This window comes from Lemur catta, chromosome 5 (genome assembly GCF_020740605.2).
Source record: "Lemur catta isolate mLemCat1 chromosome 5, mLemCat1.pri, whole genome shotgun sequence".
In the NCBI taxonomy this organism is placed as follows: domain Eukaryota; kingdom Metazoa; phylum Chordata; class Mammalia; order Primates; family Lemuridae; genus Lemur; species Lemur catta.
In genome coordinates, this window is record NC_059132.1 from 37,720,452 (window position 1) to 37,744,066 (window position 23,615).

Below are 23,615 nucleotides of genomic sequence, written 5' to 3' on the forward strand. Positions count from 1 at the left end.
CTTATGATTTAATAAAAGTAAACTGCTGTTGAAGAATTGATAGGTCATAAACAGTACATCATTTCAAATTGAAATATTTTCAGATATAAGTCAAACAGACATGAATTAAAATAAAATTATGCCAACTAAAACATATAAAAAGCTACTGAAGTCAAAGTATTACAAGATACAGCAGTACATTTCAGTTCATCTCTGGAATCTAAACTTAATGGTCAGAGTAACCCACTTCACTGAATCTTAATTTCATAATACTCATTTCAGGTATAAACATTTCCATGTATCTGCTTCATCATGGTGTTAAAATGGGGCAACATAAAGACATTGAAATTGCATTTTACACAGTGTAAGTCTGCACTATTAATGTTAGTCTATACTGACAATTCGTAGCTTAGAATTTTGAAGGTGACGTAATGTCTTTCCTCAAAGAACAGCATCTCTCCCATCTATTTGCTGGAAACAAGGTATGTTTCTACGCTGACAGAGCAAATACTTTTATCATTCTAGATATTTTTTAATCCAGCTGGATTCAACATTTACCCATAATGAAATATTATTTGCAATTTTCTTTCAGGAGATTTGAAAAACATTTACTATTCTGTGTACTTACTGTTCTTTCTTTTTCCAAATGACACATTGTTTCTTTTAAACGATCACATTCATTGGTGAGCTCCTGAAGTTTTCCTTCTAGAAGCAGACTTTGCTTGTCACTGTCAGCTTGACTTTGTTTCACAATATCCTGAAGCTGGTCCTGGATATTGGTTACTGTCTCGTCTTTCTGGGCAGCTTTGTTGTGAGCAGCATGTAGTTGCTGTCGAAGCAACATATTTTCTCTTTGTAGTTCACAGAATCTCTGCTCTAGAGATTCCTGCTTGCCCATGTGTGGATTCACTTTGCTTTGGTCACTGTCATACGTTTGTTCTATTTCCTTCGTTTGGCACTGTGTTTGCCTTAGGTCTCTTTGTACAACTTCTAAAAACGTTTTTTCTCGGAGGAGCTCTCTTGTGTGATGGAGCTCCGTTTCCAGGCTATCGATCTTACTTTCTGCTTTAGAAAGTTTTTCAGAAAGAATCTCATTGTTTTCTTTTAGATTCGACATGTAAAAATTCATTTTGTCTTGTAAGTGATCCCACTCATCTCTTGCTGTGTAGAAAGCAAGCTCTAGGTGTTTTCTTGATGTCTCACTTTCATCAAGATCACGTGTAGCGGCAGTCAGTCTGGAATGGCAAGAGGCAAGTTCTTCTTCCAGTCTTTCCTTGTTTTGTGTTTCACTCTCCAGTTTACACTTTAGCATTGCATTCTCAGCTGTGAGAACACAAAGCTGCTCACCATACTGACACACAGTTTTATTTAATGTTTCCAAATTCCGCAATAGAGTCATGTAAACATCATACTTTTCTTTCATAATTTCCGTGTCCTTTGGATATTTCTTTTCATTTTCTTCATTCTGACTTTTAATTTTGTCTCTCTCCATTCTCACCATGGCAAGTTCCTCCTGCCACATGCGATTCTTATGGAGTAGATCTTTTTCTCTTTCTTGGCTATGAGAAATCTATGGAAAACCAAGGAAGCTTTTAGCTATCTCTCAATACAAGGACCTATCTATCATGATTTCCTCTGAAATTAAAAGATAACCTGTCCATTTATACAATGAAAGGGTTGCAATAAGTGGATATACAACTGGAAAAGAAGTTGGAGCAAACCCTCCAACCTTATAGAGCATAAATTCCCACAGGATCAAAAATTTATTTGAAAACAATTAATCCATGAAAGTAAAAAAGAAACCACTACCGGATTTTTAAGGATCTCAGAACTGGAAAAACCTTTCCCTGAATTACAACAAACCCAAAGGCATAGAATGAAAGATTCATAAATTTGACTACATTTAAAAATTGGGTTTGCACTCTAATATCTAACCTTATACTACCCCCATGGTGAGAGCCTTAGGTCTGCCTATCTTTGGACAGATAAAATTTCCCAAAGTACTTTACGTTCCTTTTTCCTGGGAATATTCTATAGATACTCTACTTTTCTAACATTTGTATAGTCTTCTTTTGCTATCACCTAGATTTTCCACTAAATAGCCAGATTTAGAGAATGTGACCTTGTGGGGCTTCATGACGACAAAGGAAGCTTTCCCCCTTCTGCATTCAGCTTATTCTTTTCCCCACTGCCTTTTATCATTCTACACTTATCCGGATCCTGGGATCTCAAAAAAAATGATGGTGTTCACTGAAATATATCAACCAAGTTTGCCACAACACAAGGGGCAGAGTGTAACTGCTGAGTTGCCAGTGCGGAATTCTGAAAAATGAGATGCTCCCCAAATTCCATATTCAATAGACATAAAAATTTATGGATGGAGAATGTACAGCATGAGTAATTACCTGCTTCACCTCCCTTATCTACTGATAATGGCAGTAAAACCAAGAAAGATGAAATGATTCCTCCAAAAGTGGTATTCCTAAAGTGGTATTACCTAGCATTTTATGGCACCAAAAGAGACGAAGCAATGCCATCATGCTGAGTCACATAAATTATCAGAGAAATTCGCCAAATTTGTCAGATAAATTAAAGGTGTGACTTTGTCAAAGTAATATAATGCCTTGGACGTAGAGGGGCGGGATGGGAGGCCTCTTCTACTTTTACTTTTAAAGAAGAAATGTCTCCAGATTTTTGTCTACCACTGAAACTCAATGTCGAGAACTCAGCTTTCTACTCTGGAGTCAAATACTAAATTTTTGGCTGAGCATTTATGCTACTTATAAAATCATATGTGAAAAATCTAACCATACTTCATTAAACAACATAATATAAAGTTCCTATTCAACAGAAACATTTGAGAGTGGTGATTTTGAAATAAATATGTGGAAGTATGTGTATTTATTGTCCAAAATATTTAAAGTGGTCATGATGGAATTATAAGCTCCAAAAGTTTGACTTAACTGATCAACTCGCACACATAAAAGCACATTCAGAGATTCATTGGGCTGGCCACATTTGTTGCAACTCTCAAGGTTAGACACAGTTGTATCTCCTCTCAGTCACTGCGTCCTTCCCAATGTATTCCCATTGTGTTCTTTCCATGAATGCAATTCATCTTTCAGTCAATGGGGTGAGGGGGACCCTAGAGCTCATTATTAATAGATAGTTTTATCAATTTTCTTTATGCTTACCCTGGTGCAGGTGGTCACATGGTATACCGCTAAATTATTAGTAGCTTCCCAGTCCTTATGCCACCTGGGAGACTGATAGAGGGAGTTAGGTTGATGAAGAAATAATGATTATGAGAAACCTTTCCTGAAATCCAATCATGTACATAGCAGAAATAATCTATTTCTACACACAATTACATATATGGAAAACCCTATTTTACATATGAGCTTTTCATATCATAAGTAGAAAATCAAAATGGATCAAGAACTGATCAAGAGAAAAAACAAAGAGTAGCAGTAAGTGAACCCCTACCTCTTTTTCAAGCAGACCTTTTTCTTTCTCCACAGACAGTAATTCGACTTATAACATGTCTACCTCATTCTTAAACTTTTGCGTATCTTGCCGTAATTCTTCTTTTAGATATACTTTTGATGCTCTGTCACTGTGTGGTGAAGAACTCAAATTTTCATGGTATGAACCTATGAAGTCACAACATTTTGCATGACATTAAATTACACCCATGGATAGCTGACCGTATCTGCTTGTATTGCTCTATGGTAGGGAAAAAGGAGCTCTGCAGGATCATGGGCCTCAACCATCAATGCCTTCACAACAGGAGGAGGACAGGTAGAATGGGAAAATTTTGCTCTACTTCTCTGTCAGGTTTTGGCACTGGACGCTCACTTTATATTCGTCCCACCTTTCTAATCCCCTGTTCTTCCATTTTCTGAAGAATTATTTTATTTGACCACTTTCTTTTACATCCCCCTTTTTCTCCTTCCTTCGCATACTCCCTGTACTCTTTGCCTTCCTCAGTCTTCATTCCCTCTTTGACTCCTTGCCTCCTCCTTATTTCCTGACTTCCCCCAGGTCTTAGACCATCTTGAAATGGAACTAACGATTCAGCTCCTTTCACTGACATTCTCAATTTCATCTGTTGCTAGCACCTGAGAAGATCTACAATGTGTCACCATTTCACTTCTCCTTTTCCTTACTAGGTATCTTAATAGGTGATTTTTTTTTTTTTTTTTTTTTTGGCCTGGTAGAATAGATCAGGGCTCATGTTTTTAAACAAATGTTCTCCAAATGACTTTTTTTTTTTTTTTTTTACAAATATGGTTCTTACCTTCTATTTGTCCATTTACTGTATTTCTTCCTTTTTGATCTACAGGCCTAGATGAAGGACCAACATCCTTCTGTACAGGACTCTTTGAGATACTCTGCCAAAATTTATATCAATAATGAGTTTCAATAAAAAAAAAAAACCAAGAAGTTTCATCAAGACTTCCATCATGTTCTAAAAAAAAAAATCTGAATCTCCTATTTTAAACCCAGTCAGATCTAAAAGGAGAAATATCTATTGAAAATTAAAACGTTTCAATAGAATACTTCATCTATGCTCTCTAGATAAAGTTTACCTCTCATCTTCATATGGGATATTGACTGTAATCCAAGCACAGAATGCCAAAGCAAACAGATTTCTGGACAAAATATTAACTCATGTGAATATTTTAACAAAGAACTAACTTCAAAATGCCTAACTCGACTTTGCATTCCCCACCAAAAAAGTCAACTAAAAAAAAAAAAAATATATATATATATATATATATATATATACACATATATATATATAAAAACACATTTGCTATAATACACTCGGCATTAAGCATTTAAAATATTTCTAATTCTAGAAACATTTTAGTGTTAAAATAGAACACTTGGCATGATATGAACTTTGGAATATGTCAATAAAAATGATGATGATGATGGTTACCCTCTTCCTGCTTCCTGGTCATTCCAGGATCCTACAGGTAAAATGATGAAATGTGATCCACTGATTTCTGTGCACAATGTTGTCCTCCTAGACTTTCACATGGCTGGTTCCTTCTTCAACCATGTGAAAGTTGGCCATTTAAATGTCACCTTCAGAGAAATCTTCTCTGACTACAGAATTACACTCTCACTCCCAGCTCCACCCTAACTACGAACCTCTTTAATATTGTCTAACCTAACCTTCTCTGTTTTCTTTATATGGAGCACTTAATAAGGACTATCAAATGTTTTTTGCTTACTACCTTTTCTATTCCTACCACTGCAGTAACAGAGTTCATCTTGTACATTCAGCATCTAACCACTAAGCACATAATCTGTACTCAGTAACAGGAATTTATTCAAGGTCAACACATGTAAAATCCTATCTGGAGGGTTATCAAGTGCCAAATCACTATATTCCTATAGCACATCTCCAGTAATAGTCTGCTGAAACTTAACATACCCCAGACTAACAAGCCACATGCCCATTCTAACTTCCCCATTCTTTTCTGGATGCTACTGCTTTCAGATTTACAAAAAACACCCTCGATATTTATTAACTCACTGAACACCAGTGTGATCATTTGACCTTACTTTTGTATACACACTTTCCAGTTAAAAACTGTTTTCACATTTCTTATCACAGTTATTCATCACCCATACATACAAGGTAGATATTAGTATGACTTTTAAGAATGAGGTCACTAAAGGTCCAAGAGGATGAATCATTTTTTCCACTATTCCAGGGACAGTATGTGATACAACCAAGACACTAACCTATCTTCTGACTCCCACTCAGTGCTGGTACCACTGTGCAACAACTGCTTCTAAGAGGTCAGGCCATTTCCACCTCTTTCCACAGTTGTGCCCTTACTATACATTGTCATTATTTCAAGCATGGGTGCCACAAACATATTCAATGCATTCTATTCTTGAAAATGAATTCTACTTACCTGAACATCACTAAACCAAAATGTTACTATGATACTCCTATATTTACTATTACCCATACATTTCCTTCTCCTGAAATGGTCCTTGCAGACCGAAACTAGAATATCCAAATGCATTAAAACCTTCATGTATCAAGTATTATCATTTGAAGTTTCATGTTGCAAAAAATTCTCATCCAAACTGTTTCTCTCTGAGGGTCATTAGGCCCCTCACACATCCAGAAGTACCAAACAATCTTACATCGGGCCATGGGGTGACCTGGAATTTTTCTATAGGTTACACATAAACATACTTCAGAGACCAAATTGATTCCCTGTCACTTCTAAGCCTTGTTGCATTATACTGCCTGCACAAAGGAATGCTATAAACTGGCAGAATTGCATCATGCAGCCCTAACATACTTACAACACAATTACTTTCTTAATAATGAGGTGAAAATGTAAGAAAATAATTCCTTCTATATATATATACAGAGGTGAGAGTGAAAAGTCAGATCATCGCTTTTTAAGATTTAACAACACTCGAAGCTTATATTTTAAAAACACAGCAACAGACAGTACCTCACAAGCCGAGTCCAAAGGTACTTCCACAACTTCATTTTCTCCAGATTCTAATGCGGACATCTTATCTATAAAATGTTATTCACAGATACACTCATGAGAACATTTTTTACTGTGTATTTTAAATACATACACGAATCTATCACCACTCATTTTCATTTAAGGAAATAAAATTACTAGCAAAAACTGATTTCAGGATTGAAGCAGATACAGAGAGAAGAAATTGATAATAGAAGAAAAACAAGAAAAGAAAAACATTTAACTGAAATGGATGTTGCATTTTGATCTACATACGTTAACTGTTGTTTTCATAACAGCATGTAAGCGTGGAAAAATTTTTAGCTATAGTCACTAACTTACCACTTCTGTTACTACGGCACACAGCAGTAAAACTGCCATTAGCATTTTGCACTTGAGGAGCATTTTCAATAATGCTGATACCATTTTCCATTTTTGTAGTTGATGGATTTGCTGTTCCCTCCTATTAAAAAAAAAAATCCCAACTTCAGAACACATTGTATTTACTCACACACTTACCCACCCAGTCACTTAAACAATACGTATTTATAGTGTCTATCAAATCATGGGCAATACTCTGGGAAAAGCTGAGCACATAAACAAAGGCAGATTCTGCACTACATTCAAGACAGGATTGAGATGTATTAAAAAAAAAAAAAACAGAAAAAGAAAATTCATTACTTCTATAATTGAACTGAATAAAGGATAGTAAGGGCATGAATAAGAGAACTGTCACTTCTACCTGGTAAACTGAGGAAATGCTGCAAAAATAGGACCAGATTTTGAAAAACAAAGTGAAGAAGGAGAGTATAAATGCTTTCTACACAGGGCAACTTGATGAAAAGGATGAGGCAGAACACAACTTGGTAATTAGGAGTAGCAAAGAAATGTGGTAAAATGACCACAGCTATAGGAAGTGGGATGGAGAGTGGAAATGGGAGAATCAGTCCCAACCACAGCAGACGTGTATGACCCAGAATGTGAACTATCCCCTTCAATTAATGAGGATCCTCTGAATAAAGAGATGACTTAGGTCTTCACAAATATATTTTAGAAAGGTCACCCAGGCAGCAACGGAAAGATAAATGAACCTGGCGGGAGCCGGGATAACGAGAAAAGAGTATTTCAAAATTGTAAGTCAGAGAGTGAGTTAGGCTAATAAGATATGAAAAATGGTAAGCAGCTAGAACATATACAACTTGGTGAATGACTGGACTGGGGACTGCAGGGAGGGCTGCGGTGCAGGACTGTTCCTGCTTCAGAGTTTCACTGCTATTTATTAGGGCTCTTTACTAGGGTGAAGAAGCCAGATGGCAGAGTAGATTATGAAGATCAGGAAGACTCAGACAAGGGTCAAGGACAGCTTCATGTGACACTATAACAAGCTTGGGTACCCAGGGGATGTGATGTACAAGACAGATACATGTAAAAAAATCGGGAGGAGGAGTAACCTTACTTAAGAAAATTACACAGAGTAAAGAAGGTAAGTATTTGAAAAATATACTAAAGTGGTAGAATTCAATAATGTAAACTCTGAAATTCAAAAATGAAAACCAGAGGTGGTAAAAAAAAAATACTGTATATAATTTTTCAATTATCTAACTCAATATGTGTTTCAAGGACATAAAATGTGCTTTTATTTACATACACAAATGTTCATTTCTGGAATATTGCCGGGATATGCATTTTTAAAAGGAATCAAACTGTTGAATTTTCAAACACCGATTCAAGATGCCAATTCAAGAGGATTCCTTTGTAAAAATTAATCTTAAAAGTTTTAAACTGTAAAAGAGCTCCTTCTCCATTTGTGTGATTACAGAATTATGAGGCATGTTTAAATGCTACTATAACATACGAAGAAATGTAAAACCCCATGTTGAAATTGATGTGGTTTTCTTCTGCCCTGGTAAACAACATATGAATAGTTCTAATTTCCCTTTACACCAGATAAGCTATTAGTTAAAAATTGGAGATGGTATCTAGTTGAAGAAAATAAAGCTATGATTCCCCAAGTTAAAGATAAAAAATCTTCAGATATGACCGGGCGCGGTGGCTCAGGCCTGTAATCCTAGCACTCTGGGAGGCCGAGGCGGGTGGATTGTTTGAGGTCAGGAGTTCGAGACCAGCCTCAGCAAGAGTGAGACCCCATCTCTACTAAAAATAGAAAGAAATTATCTGGCCAACTAAAATATATATATACAAAAAATTAGTCGGGCATGGTGGCACATGCCTGTAGTCCCAGCTACTGGGGAGGCTGAGGCAGTAGGATCGCTTAAGCCCAGGAGTTTGGGGTTGCTGTGAGCTAGGCTGACGCCACGGCACTCACTATAGCCCGGGCAACACAGCAAGACTGTCTCAAAAAAAAAAAAAAAAAAAAAAAATCTTCAGATAAATCTTCAATTATCAAGGAGGACTCAATCTTCATAAGAAGAAGAAATCCACTGAAATGTAAACTGTACAGGATTCCTGAGATTTAGAGATGAATGCATCTACAGGCCAAGTGGAACAGCTATGAATGCTAAAGTTCATAAATCTTCCTGAGAATGCCATAAAGAGTCCCCTTTGCGGGAGATATTTTTAAAAGTAAAAAATAATCACCCAGAGATGATGTTCTATATTCCACTGGAAACCATTCCTTCAGCATGTTTCTGTGATAAGAAAGGCACACAAAGCTACTACACACAAACCTGTAACTAAATATGGAGACAGAGAGGGAATGAAGGGACAGACACTGAAGAAACCTTTTCTGCAAGGAAAATTTAGGTGGGTGTAAAACCATTTCAAAAGGTCCGGGCACATGGATGAACACACAAACAAAAACAAGAAACATTCCCACTCAATTATGAATGTAAATCAAGAAAGACAAGAAAAGCAATTTAGAACAATAAGATCTAAAAAAGAGACTTCTATTCACAGCACATCCACAATAATACTGACTAATATTTATGTGACAGTTACTTTTTGTCTCCACTTTTGTAGGCTTTAATTTTATTGTTATAAAATGAGGCATTCAAGTAGTGAAACATGGTCACACACCACTACCTGAATGCTGTAACCTTATAAATACAAAAAGAGAAAAATGGAAACAGAAACATTCCATCAGTTTCTCCTAGGAGAAAAAAACATGGGTAATCAGAATACTAAACAGTAATGTGCGGCTTGTAATGATATCATGTCTTAAAGATACCTTTAGAAACCGTCACTAGAAAGAGCACAGAGGGGAATACAGGCAGAATGGCTAACTACAGATATCGGGCACTGGATCCTATGAGGGAAAACAGAAAGTCTCAGATGTTAAGGCACACCCCAGGTATAATTCTAAGGACAGAGTGCCAGAACCCACCACAGATCCCACGGGAAGAAGTCACAGAGCAGAACAGGAAGGAGGAATGTTCTGGCAGAGAGAGACCCCAGGGGAACTGGGAGCCCCATGGAAAGGGTAGGTGGGGAGGTTTCTTTTTCCTCCCCTCACACCTCTGGCAGTCTGCAGGCCCCCCAAACTGTCAGACTGCCCCTCTGTCCTCAGGAGCCCAAGCGCTGTTGCCCTCAGGGAACTGGGAGCTTCTTGAGCACAGAGCACAAGGCTGCTGGCACCCTGGAGGTCATTCTCCCTCCCCACAGACCACAGAACACATGGTGGGCACCATACTACTTTCGCACCCATTGTGTGCCTCTGTGCTGCCCAGGGAGCTTCAGCCCTTCAGTTTCTCATTTCACTGGAACCCACACAAATGTGCTGCACAACCTACTCAGACTGCAGCAGCCAGAGGGGACCAGTGAATCTTGGGGAAACTGAGTGAGCCCACAGCTGTCACAGTCTGTGCAGAGTGCCTACAGGTGAGAGGACAACACAGTATGCCAGAAGGCATCCTTGGGACATGGGGGTCAAGAATGACAGGTCTCATCCTTTTAGACTCTTCTCCTCCTTCTCCTCCTCCTCCCCTGCCCACCCACACTGACACAGCCCTGGCAGTTCCTACAGATGCCACGCCTACTACAATAAGTGACATAATCGGATACTAACATGTCATCTGACATCCACTCAGTCCTGGTACCACTGTGCAACAGCTGCTTCTATCTAAGGGGTCAGACCCTTCCCATTTCTTTCCACAGTTGTGCCCTTACTGTCCATTGTCATTAAGTCATACTTGCCCTTGCAAAAGCATGGCAGCCACAAATATATTCTGTTCATTCTATTTTTGAAAATGAATTATATTCATCAAAATATCACTAAACCGATTTATTACAATCTTACATATTGATTATTCCCCATAATTTTCCTTCTCCCGTAGTGTTCCTTGAACATCTTTACTTGACAATCCAAACATATTAAAGTCTTCACATTTCAGCCATTATCTTTTGTAGTGCATGTTGGGAAATAATTATACTTCAACTCTTTCTCTCTGAGTATCTCTCATTAGCCCTGTCCACATCCAGATGTACCGTACAGTCTTACACTGGGCTATGGGTTCCACTGCACTAATTGGGTAGGTTTGGATCAACATACTTCAGAGCGCTAATTGATTCCTTGTCACTTCTAAGCCTCAGTTTTTGCACTACAGTGCACTGCCTTGTTAAATGAATGCTGCAAAAGAGCACAATTATACTAGGCAGCTGCTATATACTTAGCACAGAATTGTTTTCCTAACAACAAGCAGGAAATCATAAGACAATAACTCCTTATATGCATATGCAGAGGCGAGAATGAAAAGTTAGATCACTGCTTTTCAGCTTTTAACCTCACTTAATGCTTAGGCTGTAACAGCATAACAACAACAAAAACAACACACAGTACCTCCGAATCCGAAACACTAGGTGGCGACGCTTCATCTTCCTTCGGTCCAGACGTTAACAAGGACATCTTAGCTGTAAAATGTCATTCACAGAGTCATTTATGAGAACATGTGTGACTGTATGTTTCAAATACCTACACAAGTCTACTGCCATTCACTTTTATTTAGATGAAATAGAAGTAATAGCAAAAAATTATTTCAGAATTGATGCAGATTAAAAGAACAAAAGGTAGGCCGTATGAAGGAATACAAGAAAAGAAAAATAATTACAGGAAATGGTTGTTACATTTGAAAGCACATACGTTAACTGGTGCCTTTACAACAGTATTTACGCATGGAGAAATCTCAGAGATATTCACTGATTTACCGCTTCTGCTATTTTCACGCCTTACAGTAAAACTGACATTACTTTTTGGCTCTCGTGGAGCATTTTCAATAATACTCATACCATTTTCCTCTCTTAAACCTGCTGGCTCTGTTGTCTCCTCCTGTAAAAAAAAAAAAAAAAGAAATGCACTTCAGAGCACATTGTATTTATTCTCTCATTCACCCACTCACTCAGTCAGATAACACACAGTCACTGTGTCTGCCAAATCATGGGCAATATTCTGGGACAAAGCGGAACATATAAATAGAAGGCAGATTCTGCCTGATATTCAAGTGGGACTTGAGATGTATGGAAGCAAATAAGAAGACAAATGGGTAAGTCACTAAGTCACCAGTTCGACAAATGGACTGAACAAAGTCTAGTGAGGGCACAAAGGAGAGAACAGTCCGTTATAACTGGGAAACTCCAGAAACACTACAAAGAGTGAAATGGATTTTGAAAGGCACACAAAATACAGACCGAAGGTGTGAAGAATTTCTTGACATGTGGGATCAGCACAAGGATAAGGAAGCAACCAGGCAAAGAGGCCAAGCAAAATAATGTGGTAAAACTGCAAAACAGCTATAGGAAGCGGGATGGAGAGGGAAAACGGGAGAATCAGTCATGGAATGAGCATCCACTCAATGAGGAGATGACTTACATCTTCACAAATATATTTTAGAAAGGTCACCCAGGCAGCAATGGAAAGCTAAATGAACTTACCAAGCGGGGGTCTTCCAACATCATAAGTCAGAGAGTGAGTAAGCGTAATAAGATAGGAAAAATGGTGAGCAGGTAGAAGATACAGAACTTGCTGAATGACAGAATTGGTGACTGGGGGGAGGACTGGAGAGCTGGACTGTTCCTGCTTGAGTCTTTCACTGCTATTTATTCGGGGTGGTTTACTGGGGTGAAGAAGCCAGATGTCGGAGTATATTACGGACAGTCAGGAAGACTCAGACAAGGGTAAAGGACAGCTTCACCTGGCAATGCGTCAAAGTTCAGGCACCCAGTGGACGTGATGCACAACACAGAGCTGGGTAAACACACTGGGCGTAGGATTCGGTAAGCTTACTCGGGAAAACTGTCTGGAGTTATGAAGGTAAATATTTGAAAACCATACAAAAGTAGTAGAATTCAATAAGGCAAACATAGAAAGAACTCGCTAATTCTAGAAGGATAAGGAGAGGAGGGAAATAAAAGACGGGATGCAATTTTTCAATTGCATAACTCAGTGTCTGATTCAAGGATATGAAATATACTTTTATTTATATACGCAAATATTTACTTCCAGAAAATTGCCGGAATATGCATGTTTAAATCAAATGAAATGAAATGGCTGAATTCTACAACACTGATTCAAAATGCCAGTTCAAGAGGATTCCTTTGTAAAAATTTATCGGATAGGTGTTAAACTGTAGAAGACCTCCTTCTCCATTTGTGTGATTACAGAATTAGGAGGCATCTTTAAATGCTACTATAATGTAAAAAGGAAACATAATACTCATTGTTGAATTTCACGTGCTTTTCCTTCTGCCCCGCTAAAGGACATACTAATAGCTCTAATGTCCACTTTATGCCAGATAGGGTAGTACTTAAGAGTGGGAGAGAACATCTAGTATGAAGAAAAGTAAAGCCATGATTATCCACATTGAAGATTAAAAACCTTCAGGTACACCTACGATCGTCAAGGGGGACCCAATGTTCCTAGGAAGACAGAAGAATTTGACTGAAATGTCAAATGTACAGGGTTCCTCAGTTTTAGAGATGAATGACTGTACAGGCCAGGTGGAACAACTGTGAATACGACAGTTCACAAAGCATCCCGGGAACAATATAAAGCGTGCCCTTAGCGGGAGATATTTTTAAAATTAAAAAATCATCGCCCAGAGATGATTTTGTATACTCCTTTGGAAACCATGCCTTCAGCATGTTTCTGTGATAAAAGGTAGTTTATGTGAGCAAGCAATCGACAATTCTGTTTACGTTCACGTGGGATGTGTACATACAGGTGGCCATTAGGTACCGATATTATTGCCACAAGATAGATCAGAGTAACTCCAGAAAGAAATAATCGCTGCATTTATTTCTCTAAGAGGGTTGTGGCTCAAAATTGCTTTTCTGATTTCATCGAAAGAGACTGAGAACCTCCTGTATATAACCTCACATTTCAATTTTCGTTAACAAAGATATCCAATCAAAGGCTTATTTATTTCTCTCTCCTTATTCTCCAAAAGATCTAAAACAGCCACCAAGATTATATCAAACAATAAGATAAATTACTTAGGTAACTGATGGAATGACTGAACACTAAGTTGGACACGTTTACCAAGAAACAAAAGAGTCAAAACTACTTTGCATCATGTAGGACACAGATTTTACTAGATTCAAGACAAGACATCACTTTACTAAATTGAAAAGAAGTAAGGATTAAATTTTCTTTACTTCCCACATGGATTCTAATTGATGCTCACTAGGTGTACACATATGAGGACTAACATGTGATAATTTGAAACATTCATTTTAATAGAACCATACAGGGTAACTGGGATATCCATCACCTTAAATGATTCTCTTTTCTGTATGCTAGCAACATTCAAATTATCCTCTTCTAGCAATTTTAAAATGCCCAGCTGATTAATGTTCATGACACTCATCTTAAACTCTCTTTCAGTCCTTCATTAACATCAGGGATATGTCATTCTGAAGAATCTTTTGCACTGACTGCCTCTCGTTTCTTAATTCGCATTTATTTTTATTTATTTTTTTTTTATTTCAGCTCATCATGGGGGTACATAAGTTCAGGTTATATACATTGTCCATGTCCCGCCCAGCCCCCTGAGTCAGAGCCTCAAGCGTGTCCATTCTCCAGACAGTGTGCCTGGCACTCACCATGCAGTCATACCTCCATCCCCTCCCACCCCACCTCCCAGAGTCTTAATTTGCATTGAAAAGCATTTCCATCTAGCACTCTGGGAGGCCTGGGCTGCTGGATCCTCTGAGCTCAGGAGTTCCAGACCAGCCTGAGCAAGAGCAAGACCCCCTCTCTACTAAAAATAGAGAGAAATGAGCAGGACAACTAAAAATTTATAGAAAAAAATTAGCCAGGCATATTGGCGCATGCCTGTAGTCCCAGCCACTTGACAGGCTGAGGCAGGAGGATTGCTTGAGTCCAGGACTTTGAGGTAGGCCGAAGCCACGGCACTCTAGCCCGCTGTCTCAAAAAAAATAAGAAAAATAAAAATAAAAAATAAAAGCATTTTCATCATATTTTTTAATGTGGAGAGATCCTGCTCTCATTTAACTCCACTATTTCTGAGGTGTTTTTATACTCATCTGTCATATTGACGCTCTTATTCAATCATTACGTTTATGTTGCCCTTCTCACATGAATTCTTCCCCTTCATTCATTCCTCCATCCACATATTTGTGGAGCAGCACTTTTGGGTTGCTTTCTAATTCTTTGCTCACACAGTGGCAGCCCTAAGAATTGTTTTCTCCCACCAAAGTTTATAAATCTCAATCCTGTACATCTCTCTCTCTTGTGATTACACTGGTTTCTATGATGACCTTGAGGCCATCCATTTCTTTCTAGGATCCTTGTCAGCATGATGAGGGTCAGGGAGTGGTATGTGAACAAAGCCTGGGGAAAAGAAGGGGTCGTGGTTCCTTAAACTAACTTACCTCTGTGTGACCTTCCTCAGTTGAAGACATCAAGAAAGGTTGCAGGCCAGGGCCATGTGTTTCAACGAAACGAGCATGAAAGCCCTGGACTTTGACGGACGTCGGAAGGCTTTCAACCACATCTCGATGATGAGAAATACCGTCCTGTAACATGGTTTCCTTTTCTGTTCCCACACCATTATATTTGCTTTTTAGTACTGCAAAAATAAAGAGTATATGAAAATATGTGTAATTAGTTAACAAGGAATAACACAATATAGGCAGTCTTGAAATACCTTACCACTTTTCGTGAGTTGCTGAGAAGTGGCCATTGGCTTCGACAATCCTGGTTGTGCAACATTCTAGAAAGAAAAATGGAAGCCTTAATAAAAATGAGTATCAACACGGGTAACTCAAGTGTAATGTTCACCATTACCAGACAAATCAACACAACGTGCACAGATTGTGGAATAACTTGAATGTAGACCCAACACTCAATTCTGTCATTATTTAACATATATCTTCATGTGGGGAGAGCGTTATGGGAGCTACTACAGATGTCCTCAAAATATTATCCCCCTCATCCCTACTTCATTACTATACAAACACTATGATTCATTTAGAGTATTTTCTTAACCAGAATAACCTAGGACAAAAATTTTCCGACATAGTTGAGAGCATTTCTGAAACAACTAACATTAAGGAACTTACAGTCATCATGTGCTATATTTTTACATCCATCCACGTGATTTATATTTGTATGAATTATCTCTTGCCCATGAATATGTGGAAGTTTAGTTTTTACTAGTACCTTACCTAAAACGATGGAGATTAACAGTACTATAAGACAGTTCTATCTTGTTTGACAAAAAGGTACAGAGAAATGATTGTGTCCTTCAGGTCTTTGCAAGAAGGAGAGAAATAAACAGGAATAAAACTCATATGGCACAGATGGATGAAAGAAAGGCACACATAGCTACTACAAAGAAACCTGTAACTAAATACGGAGGCAGAGAGGGAATGAAGAGACAGACACTGAAGAAACGTCTCCTGCAAGGAAAACTTAGGTGGATGTAAAACCATTTCAAAAGCTGCGGGCACATGGATGAACACACAAACAAAACCAAGAAACATTTCCGCTCAATTATGAACGTAAATCAAGAAAGAAAAGACAAGACATTCAGCACAATAAGATCTATAACAGAGACTTCTGTTCATAGCACATCCACAATAATACTGACTAACATTTACGTGACAGTTACTTTTTGTCTCCACTTTTGTAGACTTTAATTTATTGCTATAAACTGAGGCATTCAAGCAGTGAAACATGGTCACATACCACTATCTGAAAGCTGCAAACTAATAAATACAAAAAGAGAAAAATAGAAACAGAAACATTCCATCAGTTTCTCCTAGGAGGAAAAAAAAAAATGGGTAATCAGAATTCTAAACAGTAATGTGCGGCTTGTAATGATATCATGTCTTAAAGATATCTTCAGAAACCCTCACTAGAAAGAGCACAGAGGGGAATACGGGCACAATGGGTGACTACAGATATCGGGCACCGGACCCTACGAGGAAGAACAGAAAGCCTCAGATGGTACGGCACACCCCAGGTGTAATTCTAAGGACACAGTGCCAGAACCCACCACAGATCCCACGGGAAGAACTCGCAGGGCAGAACAGGAAGGAGCAACGGGTTCTGGCAAAGAGAGACTCCGGACGACCTGGGAGCCCCACGGAAAGGGTAGGTGGGGAGGTTTGTTCTTCCTCCCCTCACACCTCTGGCAGTCTGCAGGCCCCCAAACTGTCAGACAGCCCCTCTGTCCTCAGGAGCCCAAGCGCTGCTGCCCTCAGGGAACTGGGAGCTTCTTGAGCACAGAGCACAAGGCCGCTGGCACCCTGGAGGTCGTTCTCCCTCCCCACAGACACAGCCCACGTGGAGGGCACCATACTGCTTTCGCACCCATTGTGTGCCTCTGTGCTGCCCAGGGAGCTTCAGCCCTTCAGTTTCTCATTTCCCTGGAACCGACACAAATGTGCTACACAACCCACTCAGACTGCAGCAGCCAGAGGGCACCAGTGAATCTCGGGTACCTGAGCGATCTCACAGCTGGCACATTCTGGGCAGGCTGCCTACATGTGAGAGGACAGCACCGAATCCCAGAAGGGCTCCTTGAGACACAGGTGTCAAGAATGACAGGTCTCATTCTTTTAGACCCTTCTCATCTTGCTCCTCCCTCCCTCTTCTGTCCACAGCTGCTGGCACAGCCCTGGCAGTTCCTGCAGATTTCATTCCTAGTGTAATCAGTGACATAACCAGGATGCAAACATGTAACCTGACTTCTCCTCCGTCCAGGTACCACTGTGCAGCAGCTGCTTCTATCTAAGTGGTCAGGCCCTTCCAAGCTCTTTCCACAGCTGTCCCCTTACTATACGTCGTCACTAGTTCCTACCTACCCTTGTAAAAGCACAGCAGCCACAAATATATTTACCGCATTTTGTTTTTGAAAACAAATTCTACTGATCAAAATATCACTAAATAGAATTGCTGTTATTAAACTCTCACGTATTTACTATTTATTCCCCATACTTTTCCATCTCCTGTTTCCTCAACATCTTGACTTGACTATCCAACCTTTTAAAATCTTCAGGTTTCAGGCACTCTCTTTGTTAGTTCCACCTTCCAAAACATCCTACTCCAAACTCTTTCTCTTTGAATGTCATTGGACCTTTCACACGTTCACATGTACCATGCAATTTTACATTTGGCCACGGCTTGACCCGGAAGAATTCTTTAGCTTGTAGGTCAACATACTTCAAAGCCCAAATTGATTCTTTCCCACTTCTAAGCCTTATTTTTTACCCTACAGTATGATGGCCTCTTAAAAAAATGCAGCAAACTAGCAGAATTATACTGTACAGCTGTAATGTCCTTAGCACACTATTATTTTCTGACCTATAAGCTGAAAACTGTAAGACGATCAGCCCTTATATGCAAATGCAGAGGTCAGACTGTGACATCACACCCCCCCTTCTTGGATTTTAACTTCACTCAATGCTTAGATTTTAACAGCATAACAACAACAACAACAAAACATAGTACCTCCGAAGCCCAATCCCAAGGTGACGACGCTTCCTCTTCCTTCGGTCCAGATGTTAACAAGGACATCTTAGCTGTAAAATGTCATTCACAGAGTCATTTATGAGAACATGTGTGACTGTATACTTCAAATACCTACACAAGTCTACTGCCATTCACTTTTATTCAGATGAAATAAAATTAATAGCAAAAAATTATTTCAGAATTGATGTAGATTAAAAGAACAAAAGGTAGGCCGCATGAAGGAATACAAGAAAAGAAAAATAATTACAAGAAATGGTTGTTACATTTGAAACCACATACGTTAACTAGTGCCTTTATAACAGTATTTACGCATGGAAAAATCTCAGAGATATTCACTGATTTACCGCTTCTGCTATTTTCACGCCTTACAGTAAAACTGACATTACTTTTTGGCTCTCGTGGAGCATTTTCAATAATACTCATACCATTTTCCTCTCTTAAACCTGCTGGCTCTGTTGTCTCCTCCTGTAAAAAAAAAAAAAAAAGAAATGCACTTCAGAGCACATTGTATTTATTCTCTCATTCACCCACTCACTCAGTCAGATAACACACAGTCACTGTGTCTGCCAAATCATGGGCAATATTCTGGGACAAAGCGGAACATATAAATAGAAGGCAGATTCTGCCTGATATTCAAGCGGGACTTGAGATGTATGGAAACAAATAAGAAGAGAAATGGGTAAGTCACTAAGTCACCAGTTCGACAAATGGACTGAACAAAGTCTAGTGAGGGCACAAAGGAGAGAACAGTCCGTTATAACTGGGAAACTCCAGAAACGCTACAAAGAGTGAAATGGATTTTGAAAGGCACACAAAATACAGACCGAAGGTGTGAAGAATTTCTTGACATGTGGGATCAGCACAAGGATAAGGAAGCAGCCAGGCAAATAGGGGAAGCAAAATAATGTGGTGAACTGCAAAACAGCTACAGGAAGCGGGATGGAGAGGGAAAACGGGAGAATCAGTCATGGAATGAGGATCCCCTCAATGAGGAGATGTCTTACATCTTCACAAATATATTTCAGAAAGGTCACCCAGGCAGCAATGGAAAGCTAAATGAACTTACCAAGCGGGGGTCTTCCAACATCATAAGTCAGAGAGTGAGTAAGCGTAACAAGATAGGAAAAATGGTGAGCAGGTAGAAGATACAGAACTTGCTGAATGACAGAATTGGCGACTGGGGGGAGGACTGGAGAGCTGGACTGTTCCTGCTTGAGTCTTTCACTGCTATTTATTCGGGGTGGTTTACTGGGGTGAAGAAGCCAGATGTCGGAGTATATTACGGACAGTCAGGAAGACTCAGAAAAGGGTCAAGGACAGCTTCACCTGGCAATGCGTCAAAGTTCAGGCACCCAGTGGACGTGATGCACAACACAGAGCTGGGTAAACACACTGGGCGTAGGATTCGGTAAGCTTACTCGGGAAAACTGTCTGGAGTTATGAAGGTAAATATTTGAAAACCATACAAAAGCGGTAGAATTCAATAAGGCAAACATAGAAAGAACTCGCTAATTCTAGAAGGATAAGGAGAGGAGGGAAATAAAAGACGGGATGCAATTTTTCAATTGCATAACTCAGTGTCTGATTCAAGGATATGAAATATACTTTTATTTATATACGCAAATATTTACTTCCAGAAAATTGCCGGAATATGCATGTTTAAATCAAATGAAATGAAATGGCTGAATTCTACAACACTGATTCAAAATGCCAGTTCAAGAGGATTCCTTTGTAAAAATTTATCGGATAGGTGTTAAACTGTAGAAGACCTCCTTCTCCATTTGTGTGATTACAGAATTAGGAGGCATCTTTAAATGCTACTATAATGTAAAAAGGTGACATAATACTCATTGTTGAATTTCACGTGCTTTTCCTTCTGCCCCGCTAAAGGACATACTAATAGCTCTAATGTCCACTTTATGCCAGATAGGGTAGTACTTAAGAGTGGGAGAGAACATCTAGTATGAAGAAAAGTAAAGCCATGATTATCCACGTTGAAGATTAAAAATCTTCAGGTACACCTACGATCGTCAAGGGGGACCCAATGTTCCTAGGAAGACAGAAGAATTTGACTGAAATGTCAAATGTACAGGGTTCCTCAGTTTTAGAGATGAATGACTGTACAGGCCAGGTGGAACAACTGTGAATACGACAGTTCACAAAGCATCCCGGGAACAATATAAAGCGTGCCCTTAGCGGGAGATATTTTTAAAATTAAAAAATCATCGCCCAGAGATGATTTTGTATACTCCTTTGGAAACCATGCCTTCAGCATGTTTCTGTGATAAAAGGTAGTTTATGTGAGCAAGCAATCGACAATTCTGTTTACGTTCACGTGGGATGTGTACATACAGGTGGCCATTAGGTACCGATATTATTGCCACAAGATAGATCAGAGTAACTCCAGAAAGAAATAATCGCTGCATTTATTTCTCTAAGAGGGTTGTGGCTCAAAATTGCTTTTCTGATTTCATCGAAAGAGACTGAGAACCTCCTGTATATAACCTCACATTTCAATTTTCGTTAACAAAGATATCCAATCAAAGGCTTATTTATTTCTCTCTCCTTATTCTCCAAAAGATCTAAAACAGCCACCAAGATTATATCAAACAATAAGATAAATTACTTAGGTAACTGATGGAATGACTGAACACTAAGTTGGACACGTTTACCAAGAAACAAAAGAGTCAAAACTACTTTGCATCATGTAGGACACAGATTTTACTAGATTCAAGACAAGACATCACTTTACTAAATTGAAAAGAAGTAAGGATTAAATTTTCTTTACTTCCCACATGGATTCTAATTGATGCTCACTAGGTGTACACATATGAGGACTAACATGTGATAATTTGAAACATTCATTTTAATAGAACCATACAGGGTAACTGGGATATCCATCACCTTAAATGATTCTCTTTTCTGTATGCTAGCAACATTCAAATTATCCTCTTCTAGCAATTTTAAAATGCCCAGCTGATTAATGTTCATGACACTCATCTTAAACTCTCTTTCAGTCCTTCATTAACATCAGGGATATGTCATTCTGAAGAATCTTTTGCACTGACTGCCTCTCGTTTCTTAATTCGCATTTATTTTTATTTATTTTTTTTTTATTTCAGCTCATCATGGGGGTACATAAGTTCAGGTTATATACATTGTCCATGTCCCGCCCAGCCCCCTGAGTCAGAGCCTCAAGCGTGTCCATTCTCCAGACAGTGTGCCTGGCACTCACCATGCAGTCATACCTCCATCCCCTCCCACCCCACCTCCCAGAGTCTTAATTTGCATTGAAAAGCATTTCCATCTAGCACTCTGGGAGGCCTGGGCTGCTGGATCCTCTGAGCTCAGGAGTTCCAGACCAGCCTGAGCAAGAGCAAGACCCCCTCTCTACTAAAAATAGAGAGAAATGAGCAGGACAACTAAAAATTTATAGAAAAAAATTAGCCAGGCATATTGGCGCATGCCTGTAGTCCCAGCCACTTGACAGGCTGAGGCAGGAGGATTGCTTGAGTCCAGGACTTTGAGGTAGGCCGAAGCCACGGCACTCTAGCCCGCTGTCTCAAAAAAAATAAGAAAAATAAAAATAAAAAATAAAAGCATTTTCATCATATTTTTTAATGTGGAGAGATCCTGCTCTCATTTAACTCCACTATTTCTGAGGTGTTTTTATACTCATCTGTCATATTGACGCTCTTATTCAATCATTACGTTTATGTTGCCCTTCTCACATGAATTCTTCCCCTTCATTCATTCCTCCATCCACATATTTGTGGAGCAGCACTTTTGGGTTGCTTTCTAATTCTTTGCTCACACAGTGGCAGCCCTAAGAATTGTTTTCTCCCACCAAAGTTTATAAATCTCAATCCTGTACATCTCTCTCTCTTGTGATTACACTGGTTTCTATGATGACCTTGAGGCCATCCATTTCTTTCTAGGATCCTTGTCAGCATGATGAGGGTCAGGGAGTGGTATGTGAACAAAGCCTGGGGAAAAGAAGGGGTCGTGGTTCCTTAAACTAACTTACCTCTGTGTGACCTTCCTCAGTTGAAGACATCAAGAAAGGTTGCAGGCCAGGGCCATGTGTTTCAACGAAACGAGCATGAAAGCCCTGGACTTTGACGGACGTCGGAAGGCTTTCAACCACATCTCGATGATGAGAAATACCGTCCTGTAACATGGTTTCCTTTTCTGTTCCCACACCATTATATTTGCTTTTTAGTACTGCAAAAATAAAGAGTATATGAAAATATGTGTAATTAGTTAACAAGGAATAACACAATATAGGCAGTCTTGAAATACCTTACCACTTTTCGTGAGTTGCTGAGAAGTGGCCATTGGCTTCGACAATCCTGGTTGTGCAACATTCTAGAAAGAAAAATGGAAGCCTTAATAAAAATGAGTATCAACACGGGTAACTCAAGTGTAATGTTCACCATTACCAGACAAATCAACACAACGTGCACAGATTGTGGAATAACTTGAATGTAGACCCAACACTCAATTCTGTCATTATTTAACATATATCTTCATGTGGGGAGAGCGTTATGGGAGCTACTACAGATGTCCTCAAAATATTATCCCCCTCATCCCTACTTCATTACTATACAAACACTATGATTCATTTAGAGTATTTTCTTAACCAGAATAACCTAGGACAAAAATTTTCCGACATAGTTGAGAGCATTTCTGAAACAACTAACATTAAGGAACTTACAGTCATCATGTGCTATATTTTTACATCCATCCACGTGATTTATATTTGTATGAATTATCTCTTGCCCATGAATATGTGGAAGTTTAGTTTTTACTAGTACCTTACCTAAAACGATGGAGATTAACAGTACTATAAGACAGTTCTATCTTGTTTGACAAAAAGGTACAGAGAAATGATTGTGTCCTTCAGGTCTTTGCAAGAAGGAGAGAAATAAACAGGAATAAAACTCATATGGCACAGATGGATGAAAGAAAGGCACACATAGCTACTACAAAGAAACCTGTAACTAAATACGGAGGCAGAGAGGGAATGAAGAGACAGACACTGAAGAAACGTCTCCTGCAAGGAAAACTTAGGTGGATGTAAAACCATTTCAAAAGCTGCGGGCACATGGATGAACACACAAACAAAACCAAGAAACATTTCCGCTCAATTATGAACGTAAATCAAGAAA

At 39.0% G+C, this 23,615-nt stretch overlaps 2 protein-coding genes across 6 annotated transcripts in view; both read right to left on the minus strand.

The window, feature by feature from the left end:
• The window catches only part of LOC123638153 (coiled-coil domain-containing protein 144A-like), a 36,746-nt gene extending 35,245 nt beyond the window's left edge, over positions 1-1,501 (minus strand). For all 5 annotated transcript variants that reach the window (XM_045551549.1, XM_045551545.1, XM_045551546.1 and 2 more), the window contains exon 1: positions 608-1,501. In XM_045551549.1, coding sequence (XP_045407505.1) covers positions 608-1,501 — 894 coding nt within the window. The remainder of the gene's footprint in view (positions 1-607) is intronic.
• Positions 1,416-15,477, minus strand: LOC123638154 (ankyrin repeat domain-containing protein 26-like). The gene is made up of 8 exons (XM_045551550.1): positions 15,339-15,477; positions 11,736-11,775; positions 11,290-11,360; positions 6,837-6,957; positions 6,477-6,544; positions 4,280-4,373; positions 3,466-3,632; positions 1,416-1,549 (listed from the first exon to the last, which is right to left on the minus strand). The coding sequence occupies exons 1-7, from the start codon at positions 15,366-15,368 to the stop codon at positions 3,514-3,516; spliced, it is 543 nt and encodes a 180-aa protein (XP_045407506.1). The 5' UTR covers positions 15,369-15,477; the 3' UTR covers positions 1,416-1,549; positions 3,466-3,513.
• Positions 15,478-23,615: the final 8,138 nt, after the last annotated feature.

Coding starts and splice junctions, on each gene's coding strand:
- LOC123638154 (XM_045551550.1), bottom strand. CDS start 15,368: ATGTCTTCAACTGAGGAAGGTCACACAGAG. Junction 11,776..15,338: donor CTGAGGAAGGTCACACAGAG/GTAAGTTAGTTT, acceptor TTTTTTTTACAG/GAGGAGACAACAGAGCCAGC. Junction 6,958..11,289: donor CTAGTGTTTCGGATTCGGAG/GTACTGTGTGTT, acceptor TTTTTTTAATAG/GAGGGAACAGCAAATCCATC.